This window comes from Takifugu flavidus, chromosome 13, assembly GCF_003711565.1.
Source record: "Takifugu flavidus isolate HTHZ2018 chromosome 13, ASM371156v2, whole genome shotgun sequence".
NCBI classification, from domain to species: Eukaryota; Metazoa; Chordata; class Actinopteri; order Tetraodontiformes; family Tetraodontidae; genus Takifugu; species Takifugu flavidus.
The window spans coordinates 14,077,610-14,097,521 of NC_079532.1; the positions used below are offsets into that span (position 1 = coordinate 14,077,610).

At 41.4% G+C, this 19,912-nt stretch overlaps 4 protein-coding genes and 1 long non-coding RNA gene across 7 annotated transcripts in view; 3 read left to right on the forward strand and 2 right to left on the reverse strand.

The window, feature by feature from the left end:
- Window positions 1-1,160, reverse strand: part of LOC130536835 (uncharacterized) — a 1,865-nt gene extending 705 nt beyond the window's left edge. Inside the window, exons 1-2 of the long non-coding RNA XR_008953481.1 lie at window positions 1,028-1,160; window positions 1-498 (exon numbers count right to left, since the gene is read on the reverse strand). The exon at window positions 1-498 is cut by the window's left edge and continues 705 nt beyond it. This is a non-coding gene — a long non-coding RNA (uncharacterized LOC130536835). The remainder of the gene's footprint in view (window positions 499-1,027) is intronic.
- Window positions 1,158-7,717, forward strand: prmt7 (protein arginine methyltransferase 7). The gene is made up of 17 exons (XM_057053026.1): window positions 1,158-1,407; window positions 2,687-2,723; window positions 3,022-3,171; window positions 3,656-3,764; window positions 3,845-3,957; window positions 4,036-4,265; window positions 4,351-4,531; window positions 4,603-4,730; window positions 4,800-4,932; window positions 5,012-5,095; window positions 5,179-5,226; window positions 5,333-5,422; window positions 5,510-5,671; window positions 5,872-5,946; window positions 6,036-6,196; window positions 6,351-6,447; window positions 6,561-7,717. The coding sequence occupies exons 1-17, from the start codon at window positions 1,313-1,315 to the stop codon at window positions 6,717-6,719; spliced, it is 2,052 nt and encodes a 683-aa protein (XP_056909006.1). The 5' UTR covers window positions 1,158-1,312; the 3' UTR covers window positions 6,720-7,717.
- A 1-nt stretch (window position 7,718) lies between these two features.
- Window positions 7,719-11,066, reverse strand: ciapin1 (cytokine induced apoptosis inhibitor 1). Of its 2 annotated transcripts, none has more exons than XM_057053032.1 (9): window positions 10,940-11,066; window positions 9,987-10,144; window positions 9,759-9,902; window positions 9,356-9,435; window positions 9,029-9,197; window positions 8,731-8,804; window positions 8,521-8,642; window positions 8,319-8,400; window positions 7,719-8,239 (listed from the first exon to the last, which is right to left on the reverse strand). In XM_057053032.1, the coding sequence occupies exons 2-9, from the start codon at window positions 10,141-10,143 to the stop codon at window positions 8,129-8,131; spliced, it is 939 nt and encodes a 312-aa protein (XP_056909012.1). In that variant the 5' UTR covers window position 10,144; window positions 10,940-11,066; the 3' UTR covers window positions 7,719-8,128. The 2 variants fall into 2 exon arrangements, with proteins under 2 accessions (XP_056909012.1, XP_056909011.1); XM_057053031.1 differs by having other exon boundaries at window positions 8,731-8,807.
- A 166-nt stretch (window positions 11,067-11,232) lies between these two features.
- Window positions 11,233-16,177, forward strand: coq9 (coenzyme Q9 homolog (S. cerevisiae)). Of its 2 annotated transcripts, XM_057053029.1 has the most exons (10): window positions 11,286-11,390; window positions 11,937-12,011; window positions 12,423-12,657; window positions 12,819-12,954; window positions 13,245-13,387; window positions 14,297-14,381; window positions 14,448-14,552; window positions 15,429-15,584; window positions 15,704-15,757; window positions 15,830-16,177. In XM_057053029.1, exons 1-10 carry the CDS (start codon window positions 11,327-11,329, stop codon window positions 15,863-15,865), a joined length of 1,089 nt encoding a protein of 362 aa, XP_056909009.1. In that variant the 5' UTR covers window positions 11,286-11,326; the 3' UTR covers window positions 15,866-16,177. The 2 variants fall into 2 exon arrangements, with proteins under 2 accessions (XP_056909010.1, XP_056909009.1); XM_057053030.1 differs by lacking the exon at window positions 11,937-12,011 and having other exon boundaries at window positions 11,233-11,390.
- Window positions 16,178-16,647: 470 nt separating this feature from the next.
- Window positions 16,648-19,166, forward strand: polr2c (RNA polymerase II subunit C). The gene is made up of 9 exons (XM_057053034.1): window positions 16,648-16,832; window positions 17,121-17,170; window positions 17,558-17,626; window positions 17,705-17,757; window positions 17,836-17,964; window positions 18,037-18,088; window positions 18,198-18,366; window positions 18,555-18,629; window positions 18,737-19,166. Exons 1-9 carry the CDS (start codon window positions 16,747-16,749, stop codon window positions 18,879-18,881), a joined length of 828 nt encoding a protein of 275 aa, XP_056909014.1. The 5' UTR covers window positions 16,648-16,746; the 3' UTR covers window positions 18,882-19,166.
- Window positions 19,167-19,912: the final 746 nt, after the last annotated feature.

Here is a 19,912-nt window from a genome sequence, read left to right on the forward strand (position 1 = left end):
TGATGGGTTTCTAAGATTCCATTGGTCCACCATCCATTTGTAGGGTCGCAGGTGTAGTCGCATCGCAACAGTCCCTTATTCACATCTCATTCTCATCCAACAGTCCCAAATTTTCAGCTTTCATCCACTCGCACCTCAGGTTTGTTCCAGTAGCCCATTTGGACCCTCAACACTGCATCATTATGAGGTTTCAATCATAATCAGAGAGTTCCAGGTTCAAGTCCCAGTGCGGACAAAATATGGAAGGTGTTCTGGTGATAGGGGAAGGTGCACCTTCAGAGCACTGCAGAAGTGCCCTTGAGCAAAGTACCAAATGCTCACATAGGGCCCTGCAATTAACTGCCAACCCATCCAGGGATATATCCTGTCTTTGCCCATATGTGAGGTGGTTAAGAAGACAGATGAATCAGTGCTATAGTAGCAATAATGGTGTGGATCAAGCACCCATACTGGTAAATATAAATTTGGTCCAATAGTTAACATCTTATACATCTGTATCTGTGGGAGACATAGAGGTCACAATAGTGCAGTTAGTGGAGCTGGGAAGGTAGAGTAAATACACTTTGGGTTTATATTTATACACACATGTATATACATGTGGATGTGTATACACCTAACTCTACATATGCATCCAGATATTTGCAGATGTTATACAACAGCACATAACATCAATGATATCCAAATTCAGACAAGAACATTGAACCAAAACACAATCAAAACTTTTGTCATTCATAAATGTGGTACTGCAGCCGCAGTATGTTCATAAGCTGCTTGTGTGTATGTATTTGTAGATATAGATACGATGTGTATTAATGTTAGTGAGGCTGCATGTCTGTGTGGCAGCAGGCCACAAGCGACAGTGACACCCTGTAGGACAGGACAGACCTAAAGGCCTGTTCACTGCAACACTGCACTCTTTCACTGTTATTAAAGAATTACTAAACCAGAAAACCCCAGCAAACAGGACGTTCTGCAGTTCCAGCATTTACGGTGAATACAGTCAGACAAATGAACTCATTTTCAGTACCTGTTTATTTTTGGACTTTCTTTGGGGCCATGGTTTTGTCTGATAAACAGTGTGGCCACTCATTCGCAAATTCCGTTTGCAGTTTTTGAATAATAAATCGAACGTTGTCATTTTTCCTCTTTTGTTTACTTCCGGTCATGTGATCAGAAGAGGGATGACGTCTCAGGGAAAGATGGCGGCTTCCGTGGAAGCAATGCTGCCTCTGTAACCTGTTGAGGACCAGACTCGTGTAGAATTCTAGTTCGCAATTTCCTTTTCAGTGTGTGTGAAGGGTTGCGTGAAAAGATGAAGACCTTCTGTAGCAGAACCAACCCGACTACAGGAGTCTTGGAGTGGGTGGAACAGTGTGAAGACTATGACTACCATCAGGAGATAGCAAGGTAGATATCGAGCTTAGCATCGCTGCCTTAGTTAAATTGTCTTCTTAGTCCACGTAAAAACCGAATTGATATCTGCCTCTATTTAGAAGGAAGACTTTGGATTTCTATACAAAAGCCTGATCATTCTCTTATTCGTGATTACATACTCCTCCCTGGTTTGGTGTGCAGCAGGATTCAGTTCTTGGCCCCATCTCGTTCTCTCCATCCACTCCCCATTTTGGCAGTAATTTTGAGACGCAACCTCTTCTTCCATTGCTATGCAGATGATCTTCAAATCTATCTGCCCATGATGTGAATTGCGCCTAAATACACTGGAGTCTCTTTAACTGTGTGATCCAAAACAGTGGCTGTCACAAAACGTTCGCCATTTAAATGAAATCAAATTATATTCCCACATATTTGGCTCCTCTGATTTGCCGAAAAATGCATTGTTCAATTTTATTTTTTTACAAGTTGTGTGTAAGTTTTCGATAAGGGCTTTCTAAAGTTTGGATATTGCACATTGTAGTGTCTGGATTTCGCTTCCGCTTGTAATAAAGAATTTATTGTATTGTGGCAGATTGAAGAATGACTCCAGACACAAAAGTGGGTTTTTTGAATGAATCACATCCAAAAGTGTGCCACCATATCACGACTTCTGTCCTTTCTGTTAAGACTCTGAGGAGAAAACAGCCCACAATACAAATACAATATTCATCAGGGATAGTTCTATGTCTATCATATTGCGTTTCTATGGCAACATTGTCAATAGAGAGACCGCGACCACGTCAAAGAGGGACCAACATGACCCAACCTTGTAGAGCTGATACTGTAGTGGAAAAGTGCCTCAACTGGGACCACCCTGCCCTCTATTCTCTGCACTGGTTGCAAGTTCAATCCAGAGTGCAGTTTAAGATTTTAACGTCTGTTTTCAAAGCCCTAAATGGAGCGGCTCCCTGTTACCTTTCAGAGCATGCCAAACATTGAAGACACAGCTTCATCAGGCCAAATTCTTTTAAACATGCCAGTGAGGTGAGGCGATCGTGCCGTCACTGTGGAGGAACACTTTAAAAGTATTTTTGCACTGATAATAAACCGATTTCAGCAAAGCTACATTTACCGGTACTCACCTCATACACACATCACTGAGATCCTGTTATTCATAAAACTCTTCATTTGCGCTTACACTAATGACTGTCCCTCAGAATGGTTAATACAATCTAGTTTTTAATGATTGGCATGTAATTGCATTTAAAAGCCCATCAGTCAGATGGAATGATTAAGTTCTTGTTTCTTCCAGGTCGTCCTATGCAGACATGCTTCATGACCGTGACAGGGTGAGTCTTGGGGAGCAGTAAAGAAAGAAAAGTTTTCAAAGTTTTTGTGTAATTTTGAGAGCTGTGAGAAACACATTATTTTAAATTTTTACTGTTGCATATGGTATTTAATAAGCTGAACATATCTTAGCAAACCCATCAAATTATATGCAAAATTGCAAACTACAATACAGAAAAGTTCATCTCTAATTCAAAAAAATTGAAAGAAAGAATTAATCACTCAAATTTGTACTTCATTAGTTCTTGTCTAACCTAAATATTTGTTCATATCAGAACTGAACATTTTGTTTCTTGTTAGAATCAGAAATACTATGTGGGCATCCGAGCAGCTGTGGCCAGAGTGAAGGCTCGTGGTGAAAAGGTCATCGTCCTGGACATCGGGACGGGGACAGGCCTGCTGTCCATGATGGCCGTGACTGCTGGGGCGGACTTTTGCTATGCTGTGGAGGTACTGATGGACGTCTGTTGAGAGCAGCCTGGACACTGAAACGCACCCACAACTTCACATTCCAGAGTTTTTATTTTTGTCTTCATTTCTCCTGAAATCCATATGAGGTCTTAATTGGAAATTTTGTTCCCGTAACACAGTAAAATTCCACGCGTAGGAATTTTCAGCAAAAAAACAACCTTTAATAGTGCAGGTTTTGCCTCGACTGAAGTTTTTTTTAAACATTTGTGATACAGAGCAGATGCCCCCGTGTGTTTTTACAGATGGGCCAGAAGTCTGGTTTTGGTTTGGATTCCCAAGTATTTTAGATCACTCTTGAACAAAATTCCCTGTTACTGAAATAGAGCTTTATTTTTGCATAGCTTTGTAATTCCTATTCATGGTGCCCGATGAATTATTGTTAGACTGCTCCGTTTATTTTCAAAGGATGCGTCAACATTTGTCTTGTTGGAAGAGGGCCGCCTGACGTGGTCTGCTTTTCTAGGTTTTTAAACCGATGGCCGAGGCGGCACAGTGCATCGTGAAGAAGAATGGCTTCTCTGGAAAGATCAAGATCATTAATAAACACTCAACGGATGTCACTGTGGGGCCAGGTGAGACACACACATACACACATGGGAAGTGCCTGAACGGTTTATTTCAGCTCATTTTGTCTGTAATTTATTTCTTACAGATGGAGACATGGAAACAAAGGCCAACATTCTGATCACAGAGCTGTTTGACACAGAGCTGATAGGGGAAGGTGCCCTTCCCAGCTATGAACACGCGCACCAAAACCTTGTCCAGGTTTGTCTGTTTGGTTTGATTTGTCAGATTTAATCACATCAGCCGCCCTTTCAGTGACTTCCTCCATCCACCCTTCAGGAGCGTTGTGAGGCAGTCCCCCACCGGGCCACCGTCTACGCCCAGCTGGTGGAATCGGAGCTGCTGTGGAGTTGGGCTCAGCTGCAGCCGGTGGAGGTTGGCGGTGCCCATCTTGTCCCCCCGCCTGACGTGGTTCACTGTGCTGGAGCTCATTCGGTGTGCGACATCCAGCTGAGCCAAGTGTCTCCTCGCAGCTTCACTCCATTAGGTCCTGTCTGCACCATGTTCAGGTTTGACGGTGACAAGCACCATTCGGCCGTTTGCCGTTCTCAAGCATCTTTCTGATTTGCTTTCCTCTCTACTCTTCACTCTCAGTGTGGATTTCAGCAAACTGGTGAGCAGCTCTTTTCAGTCCCATTCTTCCCAGTTTGTGGCCCAGTCTGAGGGGCAGGCACAGGTTGTCCTGTCATGGTGGGACCTGGAGATGGATCCCGGCGGGAGCATTGTGTGCACCATGGCTCCCAGCTGGACATACACAGTACCAGAGAAGGCCCCGGTGAGACAGAGAATACAGTGGAAAATGCGGTGTCAGCGAATCCTCCTGCTGATAACCAGTGTGTGTTTCAGTGGCGTGACCATTGGATGCAGAGTGTGTACTTCCTGCCAGAGGAGAGCAGGGTGGCCGAAGGAGAGCAGCTGAGTTTGACCGTCTGTCACGATGACTACAGTCTGTGGTACAGCCTGCAGACTCACAGGTAACTCCTCGGCAACAGGAGGTGTGTTTTTGGCTAATTTCAGCAACTAAGTATTGTTGATTATGTCAGGCAACAGAAGCCCCGCCCTCCTCCTTCTCGGCCATGTTGTACCTGCCAGGCTCACTTGGTTTGGAATCGACCGCGCTTTGGCGAACTCAACGACCAGCGGCGTACAGACAGCTATGTCCGCGCTCTGCGCAGTGTAAGCAATTGCTATCAGAAAAAAATGTGTCTGCTGAATAAAGGAAAGGTCGGACACCGATCAGCTTCTTTCACTTTAGGTTCTCAAGGAGGACAGCGTGTGTCTCAGCATCAGCGACGGGAGTCTGCTTCCTGTTTTCGCTCACATGCTTGGATCCAGAAAGGTACCTTTGCTCACCGAGACAGACTTTTAAAAATCCCAAAAAGCTCATTGAATTAGCTTTTTATTCTCTGGGCCTCTGTTTAGGTCTACAGTTTGGAACACTCTAGAATGTCCAGACAAGTTATTGAACAGGTAAGAAGCTTTTTTAACAAAACCGTCTCACCTATGGTTGCTTTTCCAGCTTTTGCTGTAATTTTGTTGGCTAAGGTGTTTTGATTTGTAACCTTGTCGTCTGCAGTTGTTGGAGGCCAACTCGATGAAAGGAGCTGTGGAAATGCTGGGCCTCCGGCCCGAACAGTTAACCACCAATGATTTTGGAGAGCAACAGGTCGGGTTAGGGTTAGGGTGGGGGGTGGGGGGTGGGGCGCAGTTTATAACATGAGCGGCTGTATTGAGGGTGAAGTGTATCTCCCAGATCTCAGTCCTGATTGGTGAACCGTACTTCAGCACCAGCCTCTTGCCCTGGCACTCTCTGTTCTTCTGGTACTGTCGGACAGCACTGGCAAGCCTTCTTCAGCCCAATGCTACTATCATGCCCTGCTCTGCCACCCTGCACATGGTGGCTGTAGAGTTTAAGGTGAGCCTGTAGGAATTAATCAAAAGAAAACTGAATCCGTTTGGATTTCTTTACAGCCTGCTGTCTCATGATCAGTTACCCATATTCGCTCCTCTCTTCCATGTTGTAGGAAATTGAATCCTGGTTGAAAGAGATACATCAGATTGAACACATGTTAAAATCCTGCTCTTTGTCTTTCTTGTTACTTTCTTCTTGATAAGGATTTGTGGCGGATACGAGCGCCATGTGGAACATGTGAAGGATTTGATGTTACCCCCATGGATGAAATGGTCCAGGTGAATTCTTTTCAGTCAGTTTCAAGTGTGGACCTGCTCTGCATGTAGTTTCTCTTTCTTTAGTTAACGTGCCACGTTTGTGTGCTCAGCGCTCTCTGGATTTCTGCGAGTCCCACGAGGCAGAGCCCCACCCCCTGTGGGAATACCCGTGCCGTGCTCTGACGCCATCCACAGCCATCATGACCTTCGACTTCACACAACAGCTACCTCAGGAGCCAATCAGCATTCAGGGATCGCTGCCTTTCACAAGGTCATTATTTTCTTCTTTGTTTTAACATTACCAGTTTAATCATTGGCTTATAGTTTATATGTGTGTTATAATTCAATAATTTCTTAAAGCGTGTTTAATTTTAACAACTCTCTGTGACTTTGTGTAGAAAACAACCTCAATGTGTCTGTTTCAGAGCGGGCTGCTGCCACGGCGTTGCATTGTGGATGGAATATCATCTAACGGATGACATCACTGTCAGCACCGGTCTGATCAGACCAGTCAGTGAGCAGGTATCAAACAAATTCATTGGCTCTAGTCTTAGATCTGCAGCTGAGTCACTTATCTTATCTACCAAATGATGTTCTGATCAATGGTGTGTGTGTGTGTGTGTGTGTGTTTACAGGGTGAATGTGAGTGGACTCGACACAGGAAGCAGGGAGTTTATTTTCTCAGGACGCCATGGGAGAGATCAGGCGAGGATGGAGCCGCGGTGTCTTACAGCTTTACATTTGAACCCGGTTTGGGAGACATTAAAATGAACCTAAGTGTTGAGTCACTGTGATGCAGAGTGTTCAATTCAATTAGAACCTTGTTTTTATCAGTTACTATTAAACCCTAAAATATGCTGTGGATATGTGAGCACCGGAAGAGGTCAAATATATATAAGATGTTGGGAAATTTGTGTTTCAAAACTTTGGTATATTATAGTAACGGTCCAACGTTCCCAAAATTCCTCTGTTTTCTATGATGTCATTACAGGAACACACACCAATTTGCCACTCAAAATAAACATGACATTTGGTTCTGGAATGAATGCACATTGCAGTGTATGAATGTGTTTAGCATCATTTAACTCAGTTCACGTGGTTTCTGACAGTCATTATCAGTCCGTGTCTGGATAGTTTAACATTTTTCAGGACAAAGGAGATCTAAACAAACTCCATCTGTTTGACTTGGTGTCAGTGACCCAGCAGCATATCAGACAGAGACCAGCACTTCCTTTAATGATGGCTCTTGACACAGTAAACTGGGTCATATTTTTGCAAAGTCATGGTAGATTTATAACTGAACTTTGCAACCAACAATATGCGTTCCATTCATGACATCGCAGAATGCAGAGTAATTTGCAGTACTGGAACTCATGTATAATCTTATGCATGATCTTACGAAGCATACCCCTTAATTTAGATTTGAGTGTCTGCGGATGTTGTGGAGTTAATAACAGAACATGTTCTTAAAAGGGAGGTATTCTGCATTTTGGATACAACTGTTGTATTAATACCCTTCGCCATTTCTTGAGTTATAGCTATGCCACACTCCAAAATACTTTAATCAGTAAAGCCTTCATTACTACACATTAACAACCGAGAAAGTATTCAGCAGTTCAGCTCTGCTCTTTAAGTGCTTTGTGATTTTTATTATTTTTTTTTGGGGGGGGGTGGTCTTTTCGAGGATGAACACATTTCTGTGTATTTCTTTACATCATCCTCAACATTCATTTTAGTTTATTTTTATTCATGACGCATCACACCGAAATAAAAAAAAACATGACTCTCTTCAGTGTGGTTTTAGTTTTTTTTACTCTGAACCCTTTAAAGGCAGCGGACCTCTTATTCCAAACTTTTACACCTACAAACAATCATACCCTAAACACAGAAATGATCCAGTGTGTATGTTGTAACTTAAATCATGCTTGTGAGGACTAGCATCAGACTACAATGTTGATTGAACATTTATTTTCATTGCAGTTAGTACTTTTTGGAAACTTTGGGAATTTCTCTCAATCTTTTGCATAATCAACCACAGCCTGTGCGTTCACTTCCTTCACATCTTACCGTTGCTAAGCTACACTGAATCGATCCCCATTGTTTCTGCATAGACACCACTGAAAATGCAGGTTCAGAAAGAATTGTTTCTTAGCAGGAATGTAATATTCTAAACCATGAGAAGTCTCGTGTAAAATCCAGTCTTTTAAGCATCTGTCAGCGTCGTCTTGTCCAGCAGAATCTTCTCTCCAGGTTTGAATGCTGGCATTCCTAAATACGGACAGCTGGCACATCGGAAAGCATCGCCAAGGTAACACTGCCACAATATTAGGAGAAAAAAAAACAATAAGCAAACCTTGTCTGTTGACAGAACACTAGCTGGTGATTACACTTACACTTCCACAGGCAGATTTAGGGAGATTAGTCTTTTCTTTTCCTTTACTCTCCTCCTCCAACTCCTCAGCAAGACCACACGTGCTACACAAACAAATAACGTCTCATCTTTAAAAGTGCAAAAGAATTCCATTCAGAAGCTGACACCTTGTTACATTCCCCCCAAAAAACAGGTTTGAAATCTGTGGTGCGCTGTGAGCTCACCAGTTTTTGCAGGCTTTCTTCTTCTTGCCGGCTCCCTCTCCACAGGTGGGGACTGTGAGAGAACTGGGGTCAGGCTTCTTGAAATCCTCTTCATCCAGAAGAGCATCCGAGTCCACCAGATCCTGCAAAGAGACGGGAAACAAAGAGCCTCAGTCAACACAGCATAATAGACTGCAGTTACACTAGCACCCCAACATTACCACAACTCACCAAATCATCGTCATTCATGTCATTGGCAGAAAGCATCCACATCTTCACCGTGTTGGGGTCCAGAGCAGGTTTCTCTGCTGACATGACAGATGTTACCAGGTGTAAGCATCACCCAAACCAGAAGATACAACAGCTGCTATATAATGTGTTTAATATTTCATTTGTAAAATGACTATGCATAAAAGGAAAATGCTGGATATTTGCTGTGGTTTGTGTAATGGGTGAAAAACCTCTCGTTCTGGTTTAAACCACTGACTAAAATGCACTCTGTAATAAAAAACGAGGAGTTTGTACGAACCTGGCTTTGGTGTCTTGCTTCCAAATGAAAGTTTAATCTGACTGGATGATCCCACCTCAAAGTTTGGTTTGAAGGCAGATATACGGATTCGACACAGTGTGTTTCCTTGGTAACCAGTGGCTGTTCGGTAGGCACTCAATGCCTCTGGACTCAGTTCAGCTTTACTGATCTGGATTAAAAAGAGGACAAAGCATCAGTTGGCCATCAGATAGATTTCTTATACTATCATATTTGAAAAGAGTTGAATATTTATCCCAAAGCTTAACATGAGCTCTTTTGATGGCAGTAAACTAACCACAGGTAACGGATAGAAACCAGTTCACTTACCTCAGCCACTGATGTGAAACCTGACAACTTGAGAGTGGAAATCAGGTTTGCAGATGTCCTCACACTCTGTACCTCAGCTCCTGCCAGATAGGAACAAGCAGGTCAAACATAAACAGTTCCTTCTACACCATAACTCCTTCCAATGAGGCATTACATTTGGGTAAAAAGGAAATAGCTCACCCAATTAAAATACATGACTTTTTAAATTCTGTTTTGTTGTGTATCACTGTTTCTACAAATTACCGGAACTGGTTAGCATTCCATTTAAAACATCTTTACAAATACTGGAACAATTTCTGTTTCCCCAAGAACACACATTTATAAACAGGCTTCCATTGTGACTGAGTTTTAGACCCAGCAGTTGGTAACTTTGAATGTCCTTGTACACTTAAATTGCTCCCACCTGTTACTGCCTCGTCCAGAATCAGCTTTCCACCAGGTTTAAGGATTCTGGCTAACTCTGCTAAGGTCTCTGAACTGTGGACAGTGGAACTGTCGGCCAGAACACACGAGACCACACAGTCAAAGGTGGATGCTAAGTGGGAGGCTGAGAGGAAAAGATCATATTTGAACACACAAATATTTCTAAGAATACCTTGGTAATATCCAAAATAAGTAAAGCATCACTCACAGAGCAACAATCTCTCCACGTTCTCGACTGAAACTTTGCCATCTGAACCAACAATGGTGCCCAGTTCCTCTGCTAACTGTTTCAGGGTGGTTGGTGTTGATGGCTGATCCCAAACCAAGAGCACATTTTCTCCTGCTTTGATGCCAAAGTCTGCCATGCTACATACAGAAAATAATAAGAATAAAAATGTAAATATTCTCAGAAAGATTCATGTTTTCAAAAAACAAACCAACAGGAAAGATGCGTTCAAAAGAGTGGGAATTCTCTCCTTTGGTACAAAAAATGAATCTCTCTTTGTTTATATATTTAATACAATGAACACATATCATAAAACAAAATTAACAAATCGAACATTGAACATTCTGCTGACTGTTAACCGAAGTGATTAAAAGTAATAAAATGTGAGTTAAAAAAAAAGAAGTTACACACGTGGGGTGAAGGACGTAAACGTCTCAAACAGGAGAAAATTTAAACTGGCGTACAAGTGGTGGGGATATAAATAAAATGTACAGTTAGATCTCGTTAATACAATATATATAATGCTTTAATAGAAATCCCTAATTACGGTAAACGACAAATCGCATACATGACGTTAATTGTATTATATAAAGTAAACAAAGACGTCTGGAAGCTTCTTGTCCTTCTGCTTGACGTCCTTTCTCTCCTAGCTCTGCCATGGGGTCAGGATATGTGGGTTTTATCATTTATTAAGACGTTGCTGTACAAATTTCGAGGCAATTGTCACCAGTGTTGTTTGTTAACGGTGAAATCATGTTTCGTAAAACGGTATGACAGAGCAAACCAATGCTTCTCATGATCCCAGGCATGACTTTAAGACCAGAAAACTGGGACACACGGCAAACCGCGAATATAAATATACTCACGTGTTTTATTTTATATGTTTGTATAATAATATGGGGTGAAAAGGAAAATCAGATAAGAACGCAGTTTACCTGCAGTCTCGTCTCCAGCGGAAGTTGCAAGAACCTACAAAAGAAATGCAATTTCCTGTCTTGATTTCCAAAATAAAATCACGATGTGACGTAGTTTAAACAATCAATAATGCAACAGGATAATAGATTAATAGTGGTTAATATTTGACTATACGCCTCTGCAATAGGAAGACCACTATCATTTTTATTCATTTGCAAAGACTGATAAACAACCAAATTACAACCACTATTAATCCACTCTTTTTTTCTCTGAAACTTCCGTCTAACAAGTTTTAGGTGTTTCGTGTTGAACGGATGCGTCATTGTTTTTCAATTTGAACTTGATTATTTAACGACCGTGTCGCGTTAAATTGACGCGGGTAAAAGCTTCCAGTGCACCAGCTGAACATGGCGGCGCTGCTGAGAGGTCTCCGCGCTGGAAGGGCACTTCGGAGGCTGGGTGCTGGCAGCGGTGAGACGGCGCTCCTGTGTTGTTGTTGTTGATGTTGTTGTTGTCGTTGTCGTCGTCGTCACAACGGGATTGTATTCTCACAGCATGCGGTAGTTCGCATTTCTGTGACGTGACGTTTTGTTTTTGGCTTTCTCCTCCAAAGTCACTTGTCTTATAAGGTGATCGAGAAGGAGTTAAAGAGCCGTCAAATAACGTCCCTTTATGGCGTTTGTTGGTTGAGTTGATGCCTCGTTCTGTTTGCATTTCTTCGCACGCACATTTCTGTAGCTGTGCAGCGTTTTCATGCAGGCTGTCAGACCAAACGTCCACAGAAATGTCATGAATTTAGCCAGATAGTTGACGTCGGAATAAATGGACGTAATGACTTCTGCATAATCGAACCCTACTTGAAATTTTACTCTCACGTTATCTCCTATTACATTGCTGAGCTTTGGCATTTACATGTTCTTGACGGTAAATTTATAATCAGATTTGATGTCAGAAATTACCATGAAGTTGCAAGAAATAACTGGAACTATCTAATTTTATATATCATATCATTGTCAGGCACCAACCACGTCTCTGCTCACCAGACTAAAATAATGGCTCAAACTGCACATTTATCAACTTTATACATGGAAGGTGATAATATTGGCCTGTTTTAATGCCACTGTTGTCAAATGCATGTCAGTTAAATCTTGTTTAACCTTGTTTAAACCCTTCACCCTATGTTTAAGGGCCAGAGCAGCAGCCAGGTAAAAGGTGAAACTAGTTTCTGACATGGACCAAACCAAACTTCTTCAAAGATGCACAAGTTAAAAGTAGATTTCCACAACCTGAAGCTTAATACCTGAAATGAATTCTCCATCCAACTAATGTAGTGAAAACTGCCTTTAGAGAGATGAATAGGGTATTTGCATTAGTAGCTGTGTGATGTCTCACTACAGGTTAGTTAGTTGGTTCCAGTGCTGTTGGCAGTGGACATCCCTGCCGTGACAAGTTTGATTTGAGTGAACTCTATCCAGGAGTATTCCCAATCATTTCCTTTTGCAGTGGCAGCGGCCCCGACACCAACAGTTCCTCATAACATCTGCCTGCGCCAAGGTTTGCACTGTGCCACTGCAAGGCTCCAGGATGAATCCAAATCTGACGCCTCTTCATCCACCTCGTCCTCCAGCTACAGTGAACACTACCAGGCTCACTCTGCAAAACACGACGCTGCTGCAGCCTCGCGGGACAACTCCATGTCTTACACGGCTGCTGAGGAAGCTTCCAGACCCAACACCAGGTTAGTCAAGGAAAAGAAGCTGGTTGTGGTGACAACAACGCTGCACAACATCAACCTGCAAGTTTAACAGATAATTAGTTGAGGAAAATATATTGGTGTGAGTACAAACGTTGGCAAATAGCCATTATCAGTTTATCAATGTTTGTGTGTATGTGACTAAGTTACCAGGACCAGGATGGAGAGCAGGATGAGGAGTATGAAACGGAGGAGCAGCTTCAGGCTCGTATCCTGAATGCTGCCCTGGAGTTCGTCCCCTTGCACGGCTGGTCAGCCGAAGCTATTGCCGCTGGTGCCGAGGTGAGACGCGAACCAAAAGACGGTCAAAGTTTCTTCACAGCGATGCAACTCATTTCAATTCATTTTACATTGTGTTTATGATAATTTGCTGTATATTTTGTGTTTATTATAGTTTTAATCCTTTACTAGTCATAATGAAAATGGTTTTGAAAGGCTACATGTGATGAGTTACTTAAAGAGGGCAGACTGAAGGGGAAAAGACACAGAATTTGACGTCCCCCTCAGTTAAGATGCAACAGAGAATTGATAATTTCATGACTTGGTTTATGTGGCATTGTTTGTTGGTACAGACGTTGGGCCTGTCTTCTGCTTCCTCTGGTATGTTCTCTAATGGAGCTGGTGACCTGGTCCTCCACTTCATTACTCAGTGCAACTCAAAGCTGACAGAGATCCTGGCCGAACAGCACAAGCAGATCCAACTGGGCCAGACTGAGTGTGTATTCATGGACGCCAAACTCACACGCACCACACAATTCATTTTACAACATTAGCACAAGTTTCCACTTTTTGTTTGCATCGCGTCACGGGGGGCAAAAGGTGTATTTATATAGAGTGGCGAGAAAAAGAATGTCACCCATTACTTTTTGACTGTGATCTGATCATCCAAGTCAAGGGCCTAAACTAATACCACACAAAATTATGAACTTTAATGCCTTCTTTGAACAAATTCATTAACCTCATGCAGCAGTATGGCTGATGTTTTCACCATGATTTGCAGTGCCCTTTTTACACCAGATGTAATGCTGCTGGTTCACTGTCTTCTCTCACAGGCTTTTGGTCGCAGCACTGTTATTTTTAGTATGCAGCAGCTTCCTTCGTGATGTCCATAGAGCCAGTTAGAGTTGTGCCTCCAAGTCTTTGGCTGTCACTTGGTTGTTTATGATTGATGAGCCTCTGTTGTGGTTTTGCCTCTGTGGCCACCTCTTGGTGGAGTAACAACACTCCCAAAATGTCTCCATTTGTGGCTCATTTGTCTGTAGGGTGAAGTTCTAATTTCTTTGAGATCCCTTTGTAACTGTTTCCAGCTTTATTTATCTGCAGATTTTTAAGGTCATTAACTCAAGAATTTGCTAGTTTTTTCTAGTAGCAGCCTGTTTTTATTGTTATTCTTAATAAGACATGAAAGATAAATTTTAGGTATATTTATTATTTTAAGCACACGTTTGAGGCTTGGATGAGTCGGATCACAATTTATGACAGGAAAAACTTGAAAATTCAAACAAATCTCATATAGTTTTATTTGCTACTGTATACCCAACATTGTCAAAGTTGTTGCATTCATGCGACACCCTCATAACCGCTTCCAGTAGATTAAAAGTAACTCACTAAAATTGTATTGCAGACCAAAGAAGACTGCAGACTTTCTAAGAGATGCTGTAGAGACCAGGCTGCGGATGTACATCCCCTACATTGAATCGTGGCCGCAGGTAAGATCAGAGCAAACGACGATGGACGGGTGTTTCTTTTACTGACGTGTGTGTTTGTGTGTGTAGGCAATGAGCATTCTGCTCCTTCCTCACAACATCCCTGACAGCCTGAAGCACCTCTCCAACCTGGTGGATGATATTTGGTATTATGCTGGAGACCGATCCACAGACGTGAGTGGATCTTATCACCCGCAATCCCTGTGTTCATCTGATCATACCTTCCTCTCCCCTTTTCATCATCATCCGCACAATATCAGGCCCGTCTCTTCCCAGGTTACCGCCCCACGACCCCTAACACATGAGGCTTGTTTGCTTATTATAACAACCTAAAGCCTTTCAGGTCTCAGGTCTTTTGGATTCTAAATAGCTACAGTTTAATCTAGAAGAATCTTTCTGAGAAATGAAAATGATCCTAGGATGTGGCATAAGTGCTGCCCACTGCTCCTGCTCCTGCGCCTGGCTTGTGTGTGTGTGTGGTGTGTGTGTGTGTGTGTGTGTGTGTGTGGTGTGTGTGTGTGTGGTGTGTGTGTGTGTGTGTGTGTGTGTGTGTGTGTGTGTGTGTGTGTGGTGTGTGTGGTGTGTGTGTGTGTGTGTGTGTGTTCCCTACTGGTGTTAAAGGGTGCATTGAACCGTGAGGTAGATTCACTATCACTAACCAGTATGTGCAGGTATTTCAGTTTCTTCTTTCTTTTCTTCTATTATATGCCACATCTATATGGTTGTCAAATAATCATGCAGTTTAACCTTGAAATAATTGCCACATTTTAGTCATCATGCCCATTTTTATTTGTAAGGAGGATAAAATGATCGATACAAAAAAATCCGTAGGCTTCCTGGGCCTAAACGCGGATAAAACCTCAATTAAAAAGATGTTGAATTGTATGACATTTGTTTCTCTTTTGATTCAAACTTAATACAAATAATTCCAAAAGGACTTTGTACTAGTTGTGTTGTTTTTATTACCGTTGTGTACGCGTTGGCTGTTGCTGTCTGCTTTGCTGTGCATTGGCCTGCCTCTTTCAGAAACTAAAGGTCTTTCTTTTGCAGATGAACTGGTACACTAAACGTGCAGCACTGACTGGCATCTATAACACCACTGAGCTAGTGATGCTTCAGGATTCTTCTCCAGACTTCCAGGACACCTGGAACTTCCTTGACAACCGTATTCAGGATGTGGTCAACATGGCTACAACTGCTAAGCAGGTAATAAGCACTACTGATTAATATTAAAATTACAGAACAAGTCGATTCATAGGTATTCCCCATTATAGGTTACTCATTTAACATCACCTAATTCAGGTTTTGATTTCTTTGATCTGTAGGCGCAATCGACTGGTGAAGCAGTGGTCCAGGGGCTCATGGGAGCTGCCGTTACAGTAAGTCTTGTTTTGATATTCACCTACCCGGTACACCTCTAAATGTTTTAATGATCGCTTTGTGTTTTACAGCTGAAAAACCTCACAGGAATGAACCAGAGACGATGATTTAAAAAAAAAAAAAAAAAAAAAGAAAAATTACTCACTTGTGGTGATTCTAACAGTGTGGCTTCTCACGTGATCAGAGTTAGCTTTTTGCTCTTTTATTCAATGTATGAGGCTGAAAATATTGACTTCTGGGTTTTAACTGGCACGAGAAATCAAAGGTTTAAGGTATGTGAGTTCTCCTGCATGAACAGAAACCCTGTTTTCACAGTCGAAGATTGAAGTCTCTTGCGTAGATCAAAACTCTCCTTAGGACATTTATGAGTATTAGTATTTTTGTTGTTAAAATCCAATAAAGTAGTGAACTATTCTGAATGTGTATTGCTTTATTTCCACATGCATAAAGTGCTTTATTGGGATTTCATTGTGATAGCCAACATGTATTACAAAATAATTCAAATTTGATTGACCTTTTCAAGAAATGTTGAAAATGGATGAATATTATGGTGATGCTCCAGATTCCAGAGACATTTCCAAGCATCCAATCATCATTGCTCATAATACAACCTACGTTATGTAACCTTGTAATACTGCTTCCTATCTACACAATACTGTACTATACTATGTATGTCAGTAGCATGTGCGAGGTCTGCACTCGCCAAATGCTTTGTTTCTAGTTTATACTGTTTGTGACCCATATTTATTTTTAAAGTGAAGCGGTGGGTGCTCTTACTTTGAAATCTTCTTCCCCCAATTACCTGACCCGGATGTAAAAATAAGTCCCGCCTCTATTATCTAAAAGACCAATCAGTAATCGAGCTGGTATATTTTGACCAATCAGTGAAGGGTATATACTTCCGGAGAGGCCTTCAAGCCGATGCAGCTATTACGAGAAAGTGGGGACTAGGTCACGGCGTTTAATTTGGAATTATTAATCTATAATCATGCCGTATGCTAACCAGCCGACAGTGAAGATCACAGAATTGACAGACGAAAATGTCAAATTTGTAATCGAAAACACGGATTTGGCGTAAGTAGTAATCTTAGTGACCATTCATTGTGTGTGTGTGTGTGTGTGTGATCCATTATTTTCAAAACAAGTATGTATGAGACCTTCGTTAAAAGCAGCGCTTTTGATATTGCTTATTAGTTCATTTTTCTGCAGAAGCATATATCAATAGCTAATTTTCTTCCAAATCTATTAAGTATCTGCTCATAATTTAACACATCAATACAGAGGTTCTTTGTAAATCGAGTGTTAGTCGTCAATTGGGTGCAATGTTTGGCATATTTTTCATCAATTATTTTTCTCTTTCAGGGTTGCAAACTCTATCCGACGCGTCTTTATGTCAGAAGTTCCCACAATAGGTACAGTTATATTTTCTTTAATGTAACTCATGTGTGTTGGAGCATCCATCCTTTTTACACTTCTGCTGCAGCAAAAAGGGCACATTCTGTATTACAATCTTCCTGGCACATTTCCCTCCATCATACACCTTTACATTAATATGAACCTCTATTATTCCCAAATTTGAGGATAAAATAACATTATGTCATCAATAAACGGTGTACTAGTTTGAGAGCCATTCAGTAACAAATGCATATTATTTACATAATGTGTTCTGACAGTGCAGTGAAATGCCGTATTAAGATGCTGCATAGCTATCTTTGCAATTCTAGAATGAAGGGAAATTAACTAATCCTATGAAGCAAAAACTGAAAGCTTAACTGAGATGTGCCTTAATGTGTTTGCAGCCATTGACTGGATCCAGATTGATGCCAATTCATCAGTCCTGCATGATGAATTTGTTGCACACAGAGTTGGTATGTATGTCAGACTGTGCTGTATCATTGCATTTTTATAATTTTATTCATTGCTCAAGGCTTTTTCTCCTTTTTCAGGTCTCATACCACTCACCAGCGATGACATTGTAGACAAACTGCAGTATTCGCGGGTAAGTGTCAGTTGTTGGTAAGTGATCCACTGCAACCATTAAGTAACACTCACTTGCTTCTCTGTGATCCAACCACAGGACTGTACCTGCGATGACTTTTGTTCTGAGTGCTCTGTTGAGTTGACACTGGATGTTCGGTGCACGGAAGACCAGACACGCCATGTCACTTCACGTGACCTTTTGTCCAATAACCCCCGAGTGATCCCGGTGAGTCTCATCTGTTTTATTGGATCAGTAATGATGATTGGAAGCAGTGGGTAATTTTTCTGGGCATTTCAGGTGACGTCCAGGAGTCGGGACAATGACCCCAATGACTATGTTGAGCAGGATGGTGAGTATAAAGCTCGTTTCAGGGCTGAGCTGACAGTTTTTTCTTCAAGTCATCTTTACGTTAGCTTGAATCCCAATTTTTAAACATCTTTGTTGACTCCACAATACAGACATTTTGGTTGTGAAGCTTCGTAAAGGTCAGGAACTGCGGCTTCGCGCATACGCTAAGAAAGGTTTTGGGAAGGAACATGCCAAGTGGAACCCAACAGCCGGGGTGTCCTTTGAGTACGACCCAGATAATGCTCTGAGGCACACGGTGTACCCACGACCCGAGGAGTGGTACGTTTGTATTGCAATATTGCTCACTGTAATGAAGAGTAGAGTACAGAGTAGCTCAAATAATTTAAATATTTCTTGTTCTTTACTCTTAAGTGTCAATAATCAGCCCATTGATAAATGGCAAAAGAAAAGGCACATAAATATGCATCATGTTGTTTTCCTGACTGAATTATCTCTGTGGACCACAGGCCAAAGAGCGAATACTCAGAGATTGAAGAGGATGAGGTTCAGGCCCCCTTCGACCCCCACGGAAAGCCGGAAAAGTAAGAAATTAAATCATGTCATAAGAAGTGCACATGCTTGTGGAAAATTTGTTAGAAGGAAAGCATCTGTGACATGATTTAACACATCCAAAATTTTCCCACCACAGGTTTTTTTATAACGTGGAATCATGTGGCTCTCTACGGCCAGAGAACATTGTCATGTCGGCACTGGCTGTCCTCAAGAAAAAACTGAGTGACCTGCAGACCCAACTGAGCCATGAGATCCAGAGTGATGTGCTCACCATCAACTGAGGGTCCCACTTTATAGTACAGGGCCATCAAATGAATGCGTCATTCTCAGAAACTGAGCTCGGATGTCAAAGATCCTATTTCAGGCTGTCTGTGATTAGCGTTTTTTTATTTGAAATCACCAGTGACTTGTATTTTGAAGCCCATCATATACAGATTAGGACCCCTTTTTTGGAAACTATGTGTAAGTTACCCAACAGCTAAGTCAGATGTGGGTTTGTTTGTCACAAGTATAGCAAAATGTTGAGCCGATATTTTGATATGTTTTAAATAAATCATTTTGAAGAATTGTGCCTTTTCTATCGCAGTATGTATTGTATATTGTAACTACAGTAGACTTTATGAAATGTAGAAAATGGAAAACCCCACCTACAGTAGATGGCAAACATCTGTATAACCATTGTAATCCAAACACATTGTTAAATTGGTGTACTTGGATTATTAAAATTCAAACATGGAATCATTGTCCAAGGGAACAAAGGGTATTTTTTTAGCTGGTTAAGTAGCAATTGTCTTTTTCTATGGATCAGTGGTACAATAAAATGCTGCTATTAATACTGTCAATAGAGATTAAGCATAATTTATGAGATTTTTTTTTTTTTAAATTATGGCCTTAAAGTAAATTGCTAAAACTGGCTGGAAGGGAGAAATGATTTTTACAGCAGATTCTGATCACCAGCAATTTTTGTGCAACTTATTTATTCAGCAGGGATTGGCGAACTTATCATATATGAATATATCCTCCCACTGAGAATAATAGCCTCACATTGGTCCATTTGATCCAACTTTACCACTTTCAAATTGACATTATCCTGTAGTATTTAAGATAGTTTATTGACATGATTATGGAAGGATCAGAGAATTTAATTGAGGGAGAAATTGTTTTAAACAATGACAGTATGTCTTTCTGATGGATGCCTACATAACAACTTTAGAAAGTGCTATTTGTATATTGTGCATCTTTTTACTATGTAGTATGTAATTTTGTAAATAATAAAACATACTCTACGTATTTTACACATTTGACGGTCTTT

Excerpts from the sequence above, each read along its gene's own strand:
- prmt7 (XM_057053026.1), top strand. The coding sequence starts at position 1,313 with ATGAAGACCTTCTGTAGCAGAACCAACCCGACTACAGGAGTCTTGGAG. Across the intron at positions 4,731-4,799 it reads TACAGCCTGCAGACTCACAG|GCAACAGAAGCCCCGCCCTC; the intron begins GTAACTCCTCGG and ends TGATTATGTCAG. Across the intron at positions 5,096-5,178 it reads ACATGCTTGGATCCAGAAAG|GTCTACAGTTTGGAACACTC; the intron begins GTACCTTTGCTC and ends GCCTCTGTTTAG.
- ciapin1 (XM_057053031.1), bottom strand. The coding sequence starts at position 10,143 with ATGGCAGACTTTGGCATCAAAGCAGGAGAAAATGTGCTCTTGGTTTGG. Across the intron at positions 9,436-9,758 it reads TCTGGACGAGGCAGTAACAG|GAGCTGAGGTACAGAGTGTG; the intron begins GTGGGAGCAATT and ends CCTATCTGGCAG. Across the intron at positions 8,643-8,730 it reads ACATGAATGACGATGATTTG|GATCTGGTGGACTCGGATGC; the intron begins GTGAGTTGTGGT and ends GTCTCTTTGCAG.
- coq9 (XM_057053029.1), top strand. The coding sequence starts at position 11,327 with ATGGCGGCGCTGCTGAGAGGTCTCCGCGCTGGAAGGGCACTTCGGAGG. Across the intron at positions 12,955-13,244 it reads CTATTGCCGCTGGTGCCGAG|ACGTTGGGCCTGTCTTCTGC; the intron begins GTGAGACGCGAA and ends TTGTTGGTACAG. Across the intron at positions 13,388-14,296 it reads ATCCAACTGGGCCAGACTGA|ACCAAAGAAGACTGCAGACT; the intron begins GTGTGTATTCAT and ends ATTGTATTGCAG.
- polr2c (XM_057053034.1), top strand. The coding sequence starts at position 16,747 with ATGCCGTATGCTAACCAGCCGACAGTGAAGATCACAGAATTGACAGAC. Across the intron at positions 17,758-17,835 it reads ACAAACTGCAGTATTCGCGG|GACTGTACCTGCGATGACTT; the intron begins GTAAGTGTCAGT and ends ATCCAACCACAG. Across the intron at positions 18,367-18,554 it reads TACCCACGACCCGAGGAGTG|GCCAAAGAGCGAATACTCAG; the intron begins GTACGTTTGTAT and ends TGTGGACCACAG.